General features: G+C 40.5%; 2 protein-coding genes across 12 annotated transcripts in view; one reads left to right on the top strand and one right to left on the bottom strand.

Moving 5' to 3' along the window:
* The window catches only part of LOC131677165 (uncharacterized), a 137,779-nt gene that overhangs the window by 39,830 nt on the left and 81,424 nt on the right, over positions 1–16,525 (top strand). The window lies entirely within an intron of this gene.
* LOC131677166 (uncharacterized) overlaps positions 1–16,525 on the bottom strand; it is an 80,861-nt gene that overhangs the window by 38,910 nt on the left and 25,426 nt on the right. For 3 of the 10 annotated variants that reach the window (XM_058956852.1, XM_058956847.1, XM_058956854.1), the window contains exon 2: positions 1,884–2,980. In XM_058956852.1, coding sequence (XP_058812835.1) covers positions 1,884–2,784 — 901 coding nt within the window. In that variant the 5' untranslated portion in view covers positions 2,785–2,980. The other 7 variants (XM_058956848.1, XM_058956855.1, XM_058956856.1 and 4 more) reach the window with 7 other exon arrangements.

The following is a 16,525-nucleotide window of genomic DNA, read 5'->3' as shown; positions in this document are numbered from 1 at the left end:
TTTGATTATCAAATGGTGAACTGATAAGAGTTTGACTCATGGTAGCTAAGATGTTTGGAAACGCTTTCCGCTATTGGACATCTTTAAAAGACGTGCTAATTATGAATTTTAAATCATCAAACATAACCCTATTTTTTTAACCATTTTTGTTAACGTCGGTTCCAACAGCATGAAGTAACAAGTTACTTTACGCTTATCCGGACATGCCGTAGGCTCAGGTGATTCGCATTTCTAATGCCAAAAGACCTTGAATCCTACGGTAGCAGACAAAGGGTTAAGTCGCCGGTAAACTTTAAGCTTGCTCAACTGACCCTTCCGCGCTTTTCTAAACTTTCTCCCTTCAACTCCTTGCTCTCCCTTGAGTACTATGGCTCTTAATATTAAAAAATATACTTCACCTTCCAGTCCCTTGCTAATTAGATACCGTAACAACAGTTGACAAACATAACCCTGTACCATAAAAATATATGTACACTACCTAAGTAACATTTAAAGTTTTATAGCACACTACAAGAGCAGTCTAAGTTTTGAGAGCTCCTTCAAGAGTGTCATAAAACTTCAGTTGCTACTTGGGTAAGGTTCCTTTACGCAGGGAATACGCGCGTAAAAGACTTCAGTGTATATTTGGTATTTGCATTCTCGCTGGCTCCATTATTGTTGGTAGTATGGTAAGGTGGAAGTGAGAGGAAAGCGATTCTAGTTTCTATTGCGATTGCATGCAAGTTTTTCTTTAATATACAAGTTCTCAGGAATAAAGCAAATATTGACCCTAACGCATTGATTATAATTCATATGCATTTCAACGATTGTACATAGATCGAGTAATTGATGATATAGTGCGGCACCCTAACGAATAGGCTCAAAATATGGTCATTACACTATCATCAATATGAAAAGCCTGCAAATGTATGTGGTCCTTGAAAAGTCTTGGTAAAAATTCACAGAATCTGCGTAAAATAAATATTTTTGGTTATATGAGCGCTGTAGGAATATATGCAAAAATGCTTTTACTTAATTTTGATTTATTTGAGATAGAGAAAAAAGCGTTCTCCAATTTTTTAATATATTAAAGGCACAAGTACAACCTTTCAAATGCAATCAAAATTATTAATTTTCGTTTGCCCCCTTTTAAGATATCGACATTTGAAAAGGGCGTATTTTTCAGTGAAAATAATGTATAACTTTTGAACCAGACAAGATAAAAATTTTATTCCTTCAGAAAAAGTTGCCCCTAATTATGCTCTAAAAGAACACAGAAGAGTACTTTTGTGAGAAAAATCACACTAAAAAACTGTACGGAGAAAACTGTTTTTTTGAGAGACACCCTAAGTAATGACATGGAACTCACTATAAAATGAAAACTGTTTGAGATACAAAGTTAGAATCTTCAACAAAGTTGCTCAGAATTGATTGTTCTAGAATATTGTAGAAGAAAGTATCACTCTATCTCAACTAAAATTTGAAATAATTTCTACAACTTTGAAACTTTAAAGACCACCCTAAGACCGTTTCAGCCAAAAGATGCAGTTTGTCACACACAATAAATGTTTCTAAGACACCAAATCTCGAAATCCAAAGATGAAAGCGTAATTAATTGTTTCCCGCTAATTTCGCTTCCTGGACCACTGTGCAGTGGCTATGGAATGCCGCAGTCAAGCTGCGGGCTCTAGTATAAGGACTTTTCATGGTGGTTGTTGTTACACGTTCTGAGATCGTTCGGGACACGTTTCGAACAGTGCCAAATCGGAAACATTTAGATTACGTCAGGTGGGTTGCTTATAGTTCTTACCAGAACCAAGGTGCTTCCCCTTCGGTTATGCGAGGTAATGCAAATTTCAGTGCAGCACGTTGACACGTTTGTTTTAGGAAAGCAAAACACTCACCCGTGTTGTTGTAGCGTATCAGAATTACTTCCATCGGGGACCGGGGAACAAGCGATGCATCGAAAACCCTCTTCGAGTAGGTTAGTGAATCGTTGCAGGTATCCACCAGGATGGCAATCGGAAGCCGGAGGTTATTATCCGTCAACATTCGAGCTAGCAGTTCAGTCTTGGAGATTTTACTCTCGTCGATATGCGGCTTTGTTGGTTTGATCGGTATTTCTGGGATTGACAGTAGTGGGATGATGGTAGTGGTACTTAGGAACTGGGAATCGTCTTCGGCGCTTCCCAATGAATCGTCGGAAGGTTTCTCCGCACTCTCATCTGCACTGTTTGAGTGGTAGGTGTCGTTGTAGCTTCCACCGGTGTACAGGAAATTACTGGCTAAACTGGTCTCCAGTACTGTCGAAGATTGCAGGGAATCAGCCGTGTCGTGATCGAGACTTCGACTACTGAATGCATCCCGGTTGGAGGGTACTGCGATAAATGCTTGTGCAACACTGGCTGGACTTTCCTCCGAAGAAGAGGAAGTACTACTAGTACGATCAGTTGATGGCAGTTCTTCGCTGCCAACTCCTGTTAGGATACTGTTGCCAGTCGTCGTGCTACCACTTGTCACAAATGTCTTTTCACTTTCACTTTCGTGTCCGGCCGGAGTTACCCGGTAGTAGACGTCATCCAACACCGCCGACGGCTGTTGTTCCGATTGCTGCTGCTGATACCGATTCTGATCGTCATCCAGTTCCGTATCATAGCTTTCCTCGTACAGCGGACTAGAGAAATCACCACCGCCGCCACCTCCGGCTTCGCCATCGCCATCCAGCTGAAATAGCGTCTCAAGTGAGAAGGTCTGCCTCGAAACGGTCGCCAAAGTTAACACTAACACTAGAATTGACGAGTACATTTTTTCGTCTGACTTCAAACTGTCAACTAGAATATTCGCACTGCGCAACACTAGAGCTTCGCACGCACTACACTTGTTTTGTACTTTCGTTTTCGTTTTTCTTCGCTAGACACAAGTCCTACGACGTCCATTGGGATTCGTTGTTCTAATGTGATACGAACCGAGAACGTTCCAAGTAACTCAACAATCAATTGATCTGTAATAAAAAAAAATGAAAGGAACAGGATTAGAATCGTACACTTCCTGCTTACTGTTGCTCAGATTGTAAATTAAATAGCGCCTTTGCACTGGTTGTTGCGATTCTGGTAGTGCATTATAAAACCGATTAAGCTATTCAGAAAGAACAACAGCAGCTATGGACTTGAATTTCCAATGGCCATTACATATGACAAACGACATCACTTCCCACAACCGCAGCTAATCAGTATTCAGTGAACAGTGTCTTCTGGAATTTTTCAAAACACAAACTGCTCGCGACCCTCTTCTGCGCCGGTTGTATCTAACTCCGCTTTGACTGAACGGACAAAAACAACAACTCCGCCAAATAGCACACGGACAATGTATGCCGATGGTGACCTTGAACGTTGTGGACACCACCACACCTCGCCCCGGCTGCTGCTGCTGCTGGCGGACATTCCGAGAGGTACACAGGACTGCGTTCTTTTCATCGTACCTTTTTCGTTAATCTCTATACCCGCCTGTGACACCCGTTTGAAAGGTGATACAAGACTTCTTTCACCAGCTCTCTCAGCGTACCTGTGTGTGACGAGTGCTGCGGCTAAATCGAGACTAACGCGTGCTTCTAACGCCGCAGAAATCGACCATCAGGCGAGAGGATAAGGTAGAAGGCGAGAAAGAGAATGCGAGAGTGAGATAGAGAGATGGTGAAAAAGAGCACGCGGATTGTCCCGACCGAGATGCAAAACTTGTGACTTGCCACCTGTTGTTTGTGCACGGCGCGGCGTTGGCCACCGAACTGAAAATTAGTTGAACACCTTGAACAGTGTGTATGGTGCTGCTACTACCCTACTGCAACTATTAACTGCCGTTGTGTTCCCAGTGCCAGCGTTCGTAGATTCCGAACTGGTGACATTACGTTTCAAGTAGACTGTGAAACGACGCTGTTACCCAGCTACCAGGAGGACTCCTTCAAGTCTTTACCACTTACTGTGGGCAATAAACACCGAGAGTGAGAGAGACGTACCGCCGCCGCCGGCTTCTTGTCCGGATTCTCAGTGAGCTCAGCTGTTTCGAAAGGAAAATGAAGCATAAGAATCGTACTAGGTATAATCTATCGCTGGGAAAAAAATGAGTTGGATCTACATTTTGGTTCAGCGAAACTGCCACCGATGCCGTATAATATCATTGCGCTGTGTAAGCATATGTCGTTAATCTGGTTTTATGACTTTAGGTTTGAAATCGACAACTATCGCATCGCCAGCCCGTCTCTGGTGGTGTATTTATTTACAGTAGAGCGGTGTTTATCAATCGGAAAGTACAGCTGGACTCTGCAGAAGGTACGTCGTTGTTTCGATAATGAGCGATATATGCAGGTGGCTGAGTTCCGAGGGTCGGATTTTTAAGTCGTCGCGCTAATGAATCTTTACTACATGGCAGCAGGCTCATAAAGTTTGAGCACGAAAAAATCCGGATATCAATATTAATAATATTGTCAGTAATAATTTAATCAAGGTTGGGAGAAGTTTTTCTTTCCATGATTACACCAGCAAAAGGAAGCTAAAATATGATATGAGGTTCTTCGTTTCGCGACAAGTTTGCATCCTGACTTATCTTTTTATTGCATCATATTTTCGCGACTAAGATAAGACTCTGAAATAGCTAAAGTTTTCGCAAAAAAAAATCACATAATTTGAGGAATCAAAATTCTGCAGGAATGAGGAGCAATGATTCCTATAACATAATACAACAGTTGGTGCTAGTTACTGACGAGGAGAATCCGAAACACTAAAACAAAAACCGTACGTTATGTAAGGTATGTGTCCTTATGCACAAAAAATTGGATTCGTCCAAAACTTTCCCATTTGGGAATTTGCATAATTTCAGGCGTTTGGGTCTTCAAACCATAAGACAGTTTCGGTTCATATTCTTCGTCGGCAAACAGAACTTCTGTGCTAACTATCGAGACATCACTCGGTATAAGCCAGTTGTTTAGTGTTCACGCAAGACGTGTGACTTTTTGGAATTTAGTGTCTAACTAGTGCTAATTTGGGTACTAGCTTAGATACATCGTCTAACTAGACACCCAGTTGGTGCTAGTTACTGACGAGGAGAATCCGAAACACTAAAACAAAAACCGTACGTTATGTAAGGTATGTGTCCTTATGCACAAAAAATTGGATTCGTCCAAAACTTTCCCATTTGGGAATTTGCATAATACAACAATTTTCCCCGCGCTTTATAAAGATGTTCAATGCCGCGAAATTACCACGCTTCCATACTACATTTTAATGAATTGTTTGTCTATCAAAGAAGAAAAGAGTGCAAAAAATTGCTAGTCGTAAACAGCGCAACATTTGACATCTGGTTTCCAAAATATAATATTTTAGTAGAAAACAACACTTTTTGCAGCATCAAATTCCTTGCCAAACCTTATATATTTAGCTTGTTAGACTCAAAAAGTTATGTAGAACAGCTTGGAATGGCAGACGCAGGGACGGGTCACTAAGACATTTTCACTAAGCTGAGTATACTATTATGGAGACAACTCCGATATGAACAATTCAAGCGTTTTTTAAAGAAGTTATTATTTATTTCTTGTAATTTCTTGTATTTCTTGTAATAATGTATCCTATCCATTAGTGTGGCGGGAAATAACTAAAATTTACGCCCAAAAGTGACCGCTAGTCTACTACTACACAATATCGTCTACAACATTGAAAAGGCATTTTTGCCAAAACAATCAAGATTAGAAGTTTTTCTTGATATTGAAGGTGCCTTTGACAATGTTTCTTTCGAATCCATTTTGGAGGCAGCACAAGGTCAAAGAGTACCTTTATATATCACGAACTGGATACACGCAATGCTCAGTAACCGACATCTGTGCTCATATAAGCAGAGATAAGGAAACTGAATGTCTGGTAATGTTCTCAAGGTGGTGTGCTGTCATTTCTTCTATGGTCGCCGATGGCTAGTTAGCGAAACATAATGAGCTTAGGTTTCCGACATATGGTTTCGCCGATGATTATCATATAATGATCACCAGTATTTGTATTTGAACATTGTTTTATTTGACGCAGCTAGCCTTATGATTAGTTTAGTAGTAGTGTCTTCATGTTGGATTATCAGTTAATCCAAGTAAAACATCAATGGTGCTTTTCACGCCGTGAGGGATTACAAGGATCAAAGTTGCTGCAGATCAGGTTAAGTACGTTGGGGTAATTCTTGATCCAAAACTTAGTTGGTCAGCTCACATCGATTGCAAATCTAGAGAGCATGCATGGCCTTCAGCCAATGTAGAAGTGTCTTTGGCAAATCTTGGGGACTCGAACCCAATTGCATTCAGGAGACCTACACTATAATTGTTCGACAAAAACTGCCATATGGGTTGCCGTGTGTGGTGGTGGCAGAAGGGAAAAGTCACGACAATCCAATCAAAATTAAACCATCTTTAGAGGATGGTCTTGATTGCGATGACTACAACACCTGCTGCTGTTTTAGAGGCTCTCTTGAACATAAAACCAATAAATGTGTTTCTGAAACAAGAAAGTACTTTTCTTGTGCATACCGCCATAGGATTGTTGGGCTCTGGAACAGTAACTCAATAGATCGTGCAACTAGCCACACAAGGCTGCGACCCCAAGTGGTTACTTGGGATGAGTGTATAATATTGCTCCCAGTGACCTTATACTTACATGTAGTTTTCTTTTTAATATTTTCAATGTGATAATTCCTCCTCACAAGGATTGGTTATTTATCTGTATGGAGCGACAAATTGAAGAATACATAGTTTGTTGCACAATCCGCATTTCAACAGGGAATTGGCGGTAAAAGAATTTTTTTTCTGCTCTGACAGTCAGGCTGCCCTCGGCAGATTCGAGATCGAGATTAGTAATCGCATGTCGAACTCAAATCGAAGAACTTAGCATTGGGAATTGAATTGCCTAGAGCGGGAACAGTAACTGGCATCGTTTGTCCAGAACCAACTCTACCACTGTCGATAAGGTGGATAAAGCGCAAGATTCACTCTTGCGCTGCATCCGAATGCGCCAACCATTGGCGTAGCTTACAAACTTGCGCAAGAAAAAAACTTTTCTGTCGGATGTCAGAAAATGTCACACAATTTGCTACATTTTTTCAAGCTCAATTGCTGTATTCTAGACAGGGCACTGACTGGACATTGCAATTACCACATGGCTACTATTAAGCGTGCTAAATATTATTCGTACGATCTTTGTGAATCCGATTATGGAACTTCCTACAATTTCATATGTAACTGTCCTACCGCAACGCTGTTTCGTATCCTGATTTTTGGCTATCCATACATAGATGAACACGGGGAGCTAACACTCAAGGATATGCTATTGTTTCTAACACAGTGCGGTAAAGAGCTATAGGCTGTATCAGTAGGGTTTATTCTCCCCTCGGTGGTGAAGAATCCAATGTTAATTGTATTGTGTTGTGGTTGTGTTATGTTGGCATTTTCTATTTCCCTACTTTTTCTCTTTCACCCCCCTTTCCTATTCCACCAGGAAAGTGATGAGACGACATGGCAAGGAATACGACTCCGAATAACGTAAGGAACATGCCAATCCAGCTAATCTTTTCTGATTTCTGATTACTGTGTTTGAAGCTTATAAAAAGTAAAAGACATTGTCGGTTGAAAATAAGTGCAACAAAATCGTGAATTATTTTATGTGAGTGTTAGAAATGCAATGACAGTGGGGTCAGTGGAAAATTACGGCCTGTTTTGTCAGTTGAAATTATTCCAATTATTGCGCATATCACACCAAATTGGACTAACATACAAATTTGCACTATCTTGCAAAGTGTAATAAAAGTGCACGTTTACGTCCAATCATTCGAACGCTTCGTTTTTCGATAATTTACAAGGAGAAAATCTACTTGGGGACCGTTCATAAATTACGTAACGCGTTTAGGGGGGTGGGGGCACGAGAAGTTGTGACATGTTGTGACATACGGGGGAGGGGGAGTAAGCTAGATCGGTACGTAACATGTTTTTGCTGAACAAAAAATTTTTTTTCGAAGAATTTGTTACGTAATAAGGGAGGGGGGGATAGAAAAATTTGTGACAATTTGTTACATGGGGGAGTCAATTTTGGGAAATTTTTGCGTTACGTAATTTATGAATGATCCCTTGCCCATGTTTTCATCACAAGATGGCACTGTATACATTAGATTATCAATGCATGTAAGAACAGAAAGAGAACAGGAAGATAGGTAGCTTCTACAAAGATTGCTTTGTAGTCTTCGACAAAATTGTGGGCAGCAAAATTGTCTTTTTTATTCTCTCTTGCAGTGATAATCGGATGTATACAGTGCCACCTAGTGGTGAAAATGTGAGCATGTGGGTTTTCTCCATGTAAATTATCGAAAAGTCCCATGCAAACTCCAATCACGTTGATCTAGTAGCTAGGTTTGTCCGATTTAATTCAAATTTGAAGCAGACACTCCTGAAGGGACAATGAATCGACGCAGGGATGAACGGGTACCAAATGTCACGATAACAGTTTAATTCTGTGTATCCGAATTTTTTCGTGTTTAATTTTCCAAACTATAATGAAATTCTTTCCTTTATTAATAAATGCAGTACAGACAGGGGTCATTGCTGCTTACGTTAGCAAAATTCTATTTTTTTTTATGAAAACGTATAATATTCAGATTAAAGTCAAATTTTCAAATTTACTTGATCACTAAGCTATTGGATACGAATACTGTAGGACACACTTACTATTTGGTAAATTCCCTTTTTGAGATGTAAAACATGTTCAAATTGACGGGACCATAGACAGAGCACAGAACAACGAATGACTGGTTGATTTATACCCTTTTTGCCTGGTTTACCGGCAGCGATCTCTTGTTGTTCTTGGTATTTACGTGTAGGCAATTATTGAAGGTCTGCGAGAATGAATTTGTTAGCACCTTAGTTCTTTATGTCTCCCACCCCCCCCCTCAGTAGAGCCGTGGCCATGTACAGATCCAGGTCGGTTGCGTTTTCATGATTGACGTAAGTGAGACGAAGTTCTGATGAGTGGCAATTACTTGTGTAGGGCAGCACCAGAATGAAAAATGTACCGGAGTAATCGACGGAATGAAAAGTTGAATGAAGCAGTTTTTTTCGGGCGTGCCACTAGTCTGGAACAAATGATAAAAGGTGCTCAATATATTTTGACGCGTGTGGAAGTTGTAATGAGATACCTAAGAACAGCCGTGATGGAATGATCTGGACAGTTTTGGTATACCAGTACAATTTCTTTGAAAAAAAATGGTCACAAAACATGCCAAACAATTTACTTCAGGACTCAACAATTGGGATCTGGATGTTCTCCAATAGACATTGGAAAGCATTGGCTTGCTAATCCGAACCATGTTTCGATTTTGTTTGTCTTATCAGTACATACAAGTAGTGTTTCCATTTCGGATTCAGCGTCAATCTGGTACTAAGTCAGTGCCAGATTCTGATGAGACGAACTCGAAAGGCATCCACTTACCACAAAGCCGCAATCGACTAATAGATTAAAAAACAGATCTGTCACGTCTATAGAAGTTACTATATTCAATCGGCTAATCATGCCGAGTAGAATTAACATTGACAGTTACCGCTTGTATGGAAGATATTACAAAATATGTTCAAATTGCCCTAATATGCTAATTGAAACAATAGTCTCTCGATATACACTGGCAAATTATTCTAATGTTTAATGATGCCACCGTAATAATCGAAAGAGAAAGTAAACAAAGGGAGGCTCTTGTGTTCAGAGAACCATATGAAAAATTTTATGATGAGAATTGTTGTGTTCCGCGTAGTGTTTGTTTTTTTTTCCGCTGGCCATCCATGCCCACAGAAGCCGATTGTTTGCTCTAATTTACATCACCCGGCAGTGACATCTGTTTCCTCCGACGTAGTCGTTACAGTTCCGAGTTCCCCGCGCGCCTTTATCACAGTGAAACAACAAGTCATCGCCGACGTGACTATCCTCCACACGACCACCGGCGCGCGGTCGACGATCGTTGTTTAATGCACTACCTCGGCCTGCTCTATTCTCTCTCTCTGATACGAGCCCCCGAGACGGGACGGAAAGGTTTTTTTGCAATCAATTTGTTTGTACTAATCGCGGGTAATGAGACAAATTAGTGCCAGTAGTTAATGGGTTACAGTACTAGAACTAAGCGGGCGCCATTTTCGTCGTAGACACGTGGACGGTAAAAACTGTACTGATTTGATTCGATCATTAGACGACAAGTTATGCATTTTTAAAGGAATGACACCTTGCGGTTGTCAATCGCGACAAGGTGTTGTTTACGTAACTTTGTACTTACTGTCACATCACATGGTTATCACAGCAATCGAGACGGGGTTTTTTATTTCAAAGTTGTCACAGGGACGTCATGCAAAAAGGGCCGAAGGAACAGCAAGTACAATTAGTTATGATAATGTTTGATACTTGTTGCGCTTGCGAAGTACAGGCTGTTACACAATTCAACTATTGATCCCGGGTGACTTATAGACTGGTTCATTCTGTACTACCGTCCACTGTAAAGAACAAAATTACACCTTGTTGTTTTTGCAATTACTCATGCGCATATTTATGATTTATTATCTTGGTACCTCTCGCTATTTACCACACTTTACTTTTATTGGCCTTACATCTAATGCATATTTATCTTTTGTCTCTTTTCAGGTGAGTGAGTTATTTCCGAACAAAGTGCAAATGCTAACTGCTGAGTGTGGGTGACTGCCACAGTCAATAGTACAATAAGGTTGATGTTCGAAAAAAAGGAACACGTTTTCGAAAGTTAATCTAATCCACGAATGGATCGCCGTAATACCAGCCTATAGACCACACATTAAGAAATCAATCTACTGTAGAAGGAATCCTACAAAACCACCACGCTAAATCTATTGCTCTCTATGTCGAGAAATTGGCGATGGTTCGAAAAACCGCACATTTAATCATGTACCAACAATAAACACCACTGGATTATACCGGCGCATTATGAGCAATCGATCAAGACACTTTTCTTCAATCTATCGGTTTACATTAGCAGCTGTACCACGGGCACACACTCTCACCCATTGCCGGCTACCGCCAATCGATGGGAGGGGGCGGCTTTCACAACAAACTGCACGCAGTTGCAAAGAACAGTAAACAAACTTCACTACCACAGTTTGCAGCACCGGTCTTCAAACCATAAGAAGCCAAGCTGGGTAAACTCACCATCGTCGTGGCGCAAAAAAAACAATACCGCCGCAGAACTACTACTGACTGCGCGGTCTGCTGGAAAGACTTCCCAAATGAAACACTGCTTCGACTACCATCGACAAAGTGGAATTTCTGATGGACGATCTGGTCTAGTGAGTTGTGAGCAGATAACAGTGCAGTCTGTTCTGCACGTTTGATTTATTCATAAGCGGCAACGTGGGGTTTGATGGGCGGCAAACTGCGAGTATGTATTACCGCGAAGCGACGTGATAGTGCGTTGGCATATTTCACATTTTGGCGCGCTATTAAGCAGTGGAAACTGGAGAGATTAGCTTACATAATATCTGATAACTTTTTTACCAAATTGATCATGAGAACAATTACATTAGCACTCTGAGCAAATCATGATCATCAGCAAATATCCATCATGAGAAGTATTCCACCGTATTCCCGAGAAGCTTCCCTCCAGAATCCTGTTTTTTTTATCAGAATCCCGAAAGTGGATGGGCGCATACTTCATTTTATACCACTGCGATGGCATAGTATTTTGAACATAATACTACATTCACACTACAAGTTAAAACGTGTTTTAACATTATCTTGATGACATTTTTCTTGTTGCTAATTATTAAAACATGTTTTAACTCTGTAGTGTGAACATGGCATAACACTCTGGGAGAATCGCGTCGAGTAACAATCGAGCCACTATATGAAAGTAAAAGCTAGTACTTTCAGTATGTTATGATGTTTGCTCCTTTTTGCTCCTTAACGAGTTATTTAAGGTCGAAGTTACCCCAAAAATGTCGCAAAATTTGGAGTATCTTCTTAAATTCAACAGATAGGAAGTAACTTTTTTTCGGCAAAAATATATATTTCGATGCCGCCAACAACTTTGTGGAAGTTACCGAGGAGAATGTCAAAAAAAGTTATCATGAAAAAACGAGTTTTAAGGGGTCTTCCATATAATATGTTCCATAACTTTTAAGCCATTAAAGCTAGATATATGATGGTTTCAGCAATTTCTTTTGTAGTAACATCTGCCAAAACTTTTGCGAATACACAAAGCTTCTACCTTAATTAGTTCAGACAATAAATTTCGTATATCACTTATACTGCCCATAACAGCATAAGAGTCCCATGTTGAAAAACAGCAAGCCGAGAAAAACGCTGTTCAAGATTGTCCCATCCATTGAGCCAAATGGATGGGACAACCATGTTTTGGTATTTTTTTTTTGATATTTTCTGATCAAACCCGGTAATCTTATTTGTGCAGTGTGATTCAGTGGTGATACAGAATACAATCCAACGGATAACTCATTTTCGACAAAAATCCACATGGGACTCTTATGCGTTTATGGGCAGTATAGGTGAATGGTATACTCTTGTGGATGCGCAATCGTAAGGGCAACAACTTCTCTGAACAAAGTTAAAGGTTTAGACGCTTTCAATTTTGAGCACGAAAACGACGTTTTAAAACACTGTGCATTATAACTATACACAGACTACCAAACTGTAAAAGTTATAACTCCTGCTGAAAAGTTGGATTTGAATGTTTCGTGTTTCACTCGTCAGTAACTGACACCAGAGTTGCAAATTTTCACCAGGTGGCTTTGAACTTGAAGGGAAAACAAATCTCAGATCATGCCCGACTATTTTCAATTCGCAGTTTTTCGTTTGCATCGTTCATTCAAACAGCCGAACTGCTCAATCATTTTCTATTCAATTTCGATTTCATTGACCGTGTGAATATCTCTCTACTGGGATATTGACAAGGTTTTTCAAACAAAACTATTCTGAACAAACTTCTTACTGTTCATGTAAGCTTGAAAACGCACAAAATGTCAACATTTAACCTAAACTGGCCTCTACAGGGCAGATGACAACTTTGGTTGGTGAATGAAAAGGCATCAATTTGAAATGAGGACGTACGGTGTGGTTATGAAAATCCCGCCAACATGAAAGTGAATGATTAAGGGAGGTTTTGAATTTGAATCATATGGTTGGGTTTGGTTGAGCTGAAAGTTGATATTTGAAAATGAAAATTTGCACCGCTGACTGACACCAACTTGCTGTCGGTTAGACTATATATCCAAACTTACTGTAAATTGGCCCCAGTTAGACACTAAATCCAAACAGTTCACATAACATACTGCTGGTTATCGAACCACCAACATTGACTAACATACCGGCCCTTTTTTCAGGGCCATCAATACAGTACATGAAAATCTCCAATTTGGGGTTGGAAAGCTGAAAAGTTTAAACATAAGTCCAGCCATTTCTGTGTGCAGTCTATCTTTAAAGCAATTCAAAGTATTAATTTTGGAGATTTAGATAGTAATTAACCGTGCAGGTTATAAGGGGAGATTACTTTTCTATTGAAATCCTAAGTGTGTTCTACTTCATTTCAATTAATTTATTCCAATTTCCGTCCTGTTGTTAGATTTCGATCTACTTTCAAAAAAGCGAAATTTGATATTAAATCTTTGTAACTAATTTATTTTGGCGTTATTTTATCTTTTTACTGAATTTGTAATATTTGTATCTTCAACTTGGGAAGGACGGAGTCGAATTTCGAAAAAAAATCCGCTGCGTGTTTCGGATTATCTGCGTGGAAGAAGAACTGGACTGGTTGGATTGCCTTGACTAAGCATTTGAGTGTAATAGCTATCAAGTCTAAACTATCCTCAATACCGTCTCCCGCATTCTGTTTAGCAAACTGCACCCGTTGGCTGAATTCTTTGTCTGCGAATATCACAGCGGGTTTAAAAAAGGACTATCAGCGACGGGCCAGATGTTTAATGGATTGGATAAATTTCGGGTATGCGGCATTCAGGCTCATAATCTGTTTATGGATTTCAAGATTCAGTGAAGTCAAACGAACTGGCAGATGAAGCTAGCTAGTGTGGCTTTCCAACAAACTTAATTAAGCAGATTCGTCCGAACCTGGATGGGTCAAAATCGAGCGTCATGATATTCGGAAGACCACCGATTTGTGTGGGACGTCAGATGGCTTGAAGTAGTACGTCTCTAGTTTATTGTTCATCATAGCGCTCCAAGGTGTGATACGAAGATCTAGTATGCAAAGGAACCGACCTATCATCTCAGATCTGCATATCTCACATGTTGCTTTGGGAACGACATCGGAATCTTTGCCGTCGACCGCAGAGTAGTAAAAGGCGTTAGTGCCTATTAAAATGGAATCGAACTGACTTTAAACTTTAACAAGATAAAGTATACGATATTTGTTTCAAGACAACACTACGTATAGGAAAAACAACCAAGCGCTGCTTTGTTAATTTCTCAAGGAAAGTGCAACTTAGGTTGATGTCCGATCCCAAAACATTCTGGAAGCATGTAAACCTTCATCGATTAACTATAGAGAGCGTACAGATTCGAGTATACAGAAGATTTGCCAACTTTTTTCCAATGAAATCTTGACAGCTTGACGCAAATTTCATATGCAGCTCTTAGTGTAGCTGTCTCAAGTCAGTCGTTGAATCATATTAACGTCGACGTGGATTAAATACAAAATAATGGCGATCTCAACAGGACCAGATGGAATGCCAGCAGTAATTCCGAAGAAATGCTCAGTCGGTGTAGTTGTACCTATTTGTTATCTGATTCGATTGTCGCTCACTACATGCATATTTCCCATTTCTATTCTTGTTTCCAGTTTACAAAAAAAGGGATAGATCGAAAATTGACAACTATTGTGGGATTCCAACCACTACAAGAAATATATCGCCGAGACTGCATGGATTAAGGCTGAAACGCTATATGCCTAGTAATCCTTTGTCGTTCATGACTTTGTGGCAGGTACATTGTCTAGCGGTTTTCGGACGGACGCTATCTACACTGATCTATGGGATCATCCATAAATGACGTAGCATTATATGGGGGAGGGGGGAGTATTGTATTTTGTGATAATGTGTGACGACAGGGGCGTAGGGGGTCATGTCATGCTACGTAGTTTTTTAAAGGGGAATAACTAACATCGTTTTCTATTTGTTCAAATTTTACGGCGGCAAGGGGGGGGGGGGAGGAGAATTACCGTCAAGCTACGTAATCACCAGGGGGTATTTAGAGGTTTGTGATGAAATGCTACTATGGGGGAGGAGGGTGTTGAGAACCACTCAAAAAATGCTACGTCATTTATGAATCGTCCCTATCCGGTGCTTTCGACAAGATTAACCAAGCCACCACTGTTGCCAAGATGGATACAATTGGCTGCGGTTCCAATGCTATTCGATCGAGCCAATCATACCTCAACAAACGCCGTCTTTCCGTCATGATGGGCGATTCAGTTTCCGAAGACTTCTTCGTCTCGTTTGGAATTCCGCAAGGCAGCCATTTCGGTCTTTTGATTTTTCTACTGTACTTTAACGATGTCAATTTTGCCATGAAGGGTCTTCGGTTATCGTTCGGTGATAATTTAATGATCTACTTTTCAATTCAGAGTACAGAAGACACTATTTTCATTGCTCCAATGACAATAGGTAATTTTTGCGAAGCGGTGTCATGTCAACCGAATGACTTTGAACCTCAACAAATGCTCAATTATTATGTTCACGTGGAAGATAGTGCCCATTCAAGTTGACTGCTGTCTTGATGGATAAGAGAGTAACGGAATTACCTGTATCAAAGATCTCCGTTGTGGGTGCTGGGCACCGTACTCTAATTCAAGTTCTATTTTCTAGTGAAATGTAAAATAGATGCATTTAAAAATTCTGAGCGATATCCAACATGACAAACTAACCCCGATTCCACTCAATCCCCATAACTGAACATTTATTTGCTCGACTTGGAATGTTCAATATTGTTTTGCTTATTCATTTACAAAACACCATCAACGGCAGACATTCCAATATCGGACTGATCGGTTCAAAAAATACCTGTGCTCACGATTTTGGCGCAAAGTCACACACATACACAATTCTTTGCTGCAGAAGAACCGAAAACGCGTTCAACTTTATGTATTTGCTTTACTGATTTGAATATCACGCTCCGTCCAATAATTGTGACTTTGGCCGGTCCGCCGTAATACCATCACTACTTCGCGATGACACAATATCGCCAGCCGCCCGCCCAGCAGCTGCTCGGGTAATAGTTTGGACACGCAAAAGAGACAAACCGGTCGGTCCTGCTTAAGCCTGGCTGCTGTGCTACCGCGGATGATATTGACATTTATTAACCGCAAATCCTCTCGCCGGAGATACCTGCCGACGGGAGTGACGTGAGTAATTATTATCGAAGCTCCGATACAGGTGACTGGTACAGCCCGAGCGAAAAATATTGACGCGATCGGGCGTGATTGATGATGTGGAACGTGGACAATTTTA

The sequence above is a fragment of the Topomyia yanbarensis genome, chromosome 1 (assembly GCF_030247195.1).
Source record: "Topomyia yanbarensis strain Yona2022 chromosome 1, ASM3024719v1, whole genome shotgun sequence".
Lineage (NCBI taxonomy): Eukaryota > Metazoa > Arthropoda > Insecta > Diptera > Culicidae > Topomyia > Topomyia yanbarensis.
This window is presented reverse-complemented; position numbering and strand designations above follow the sequence as displayed.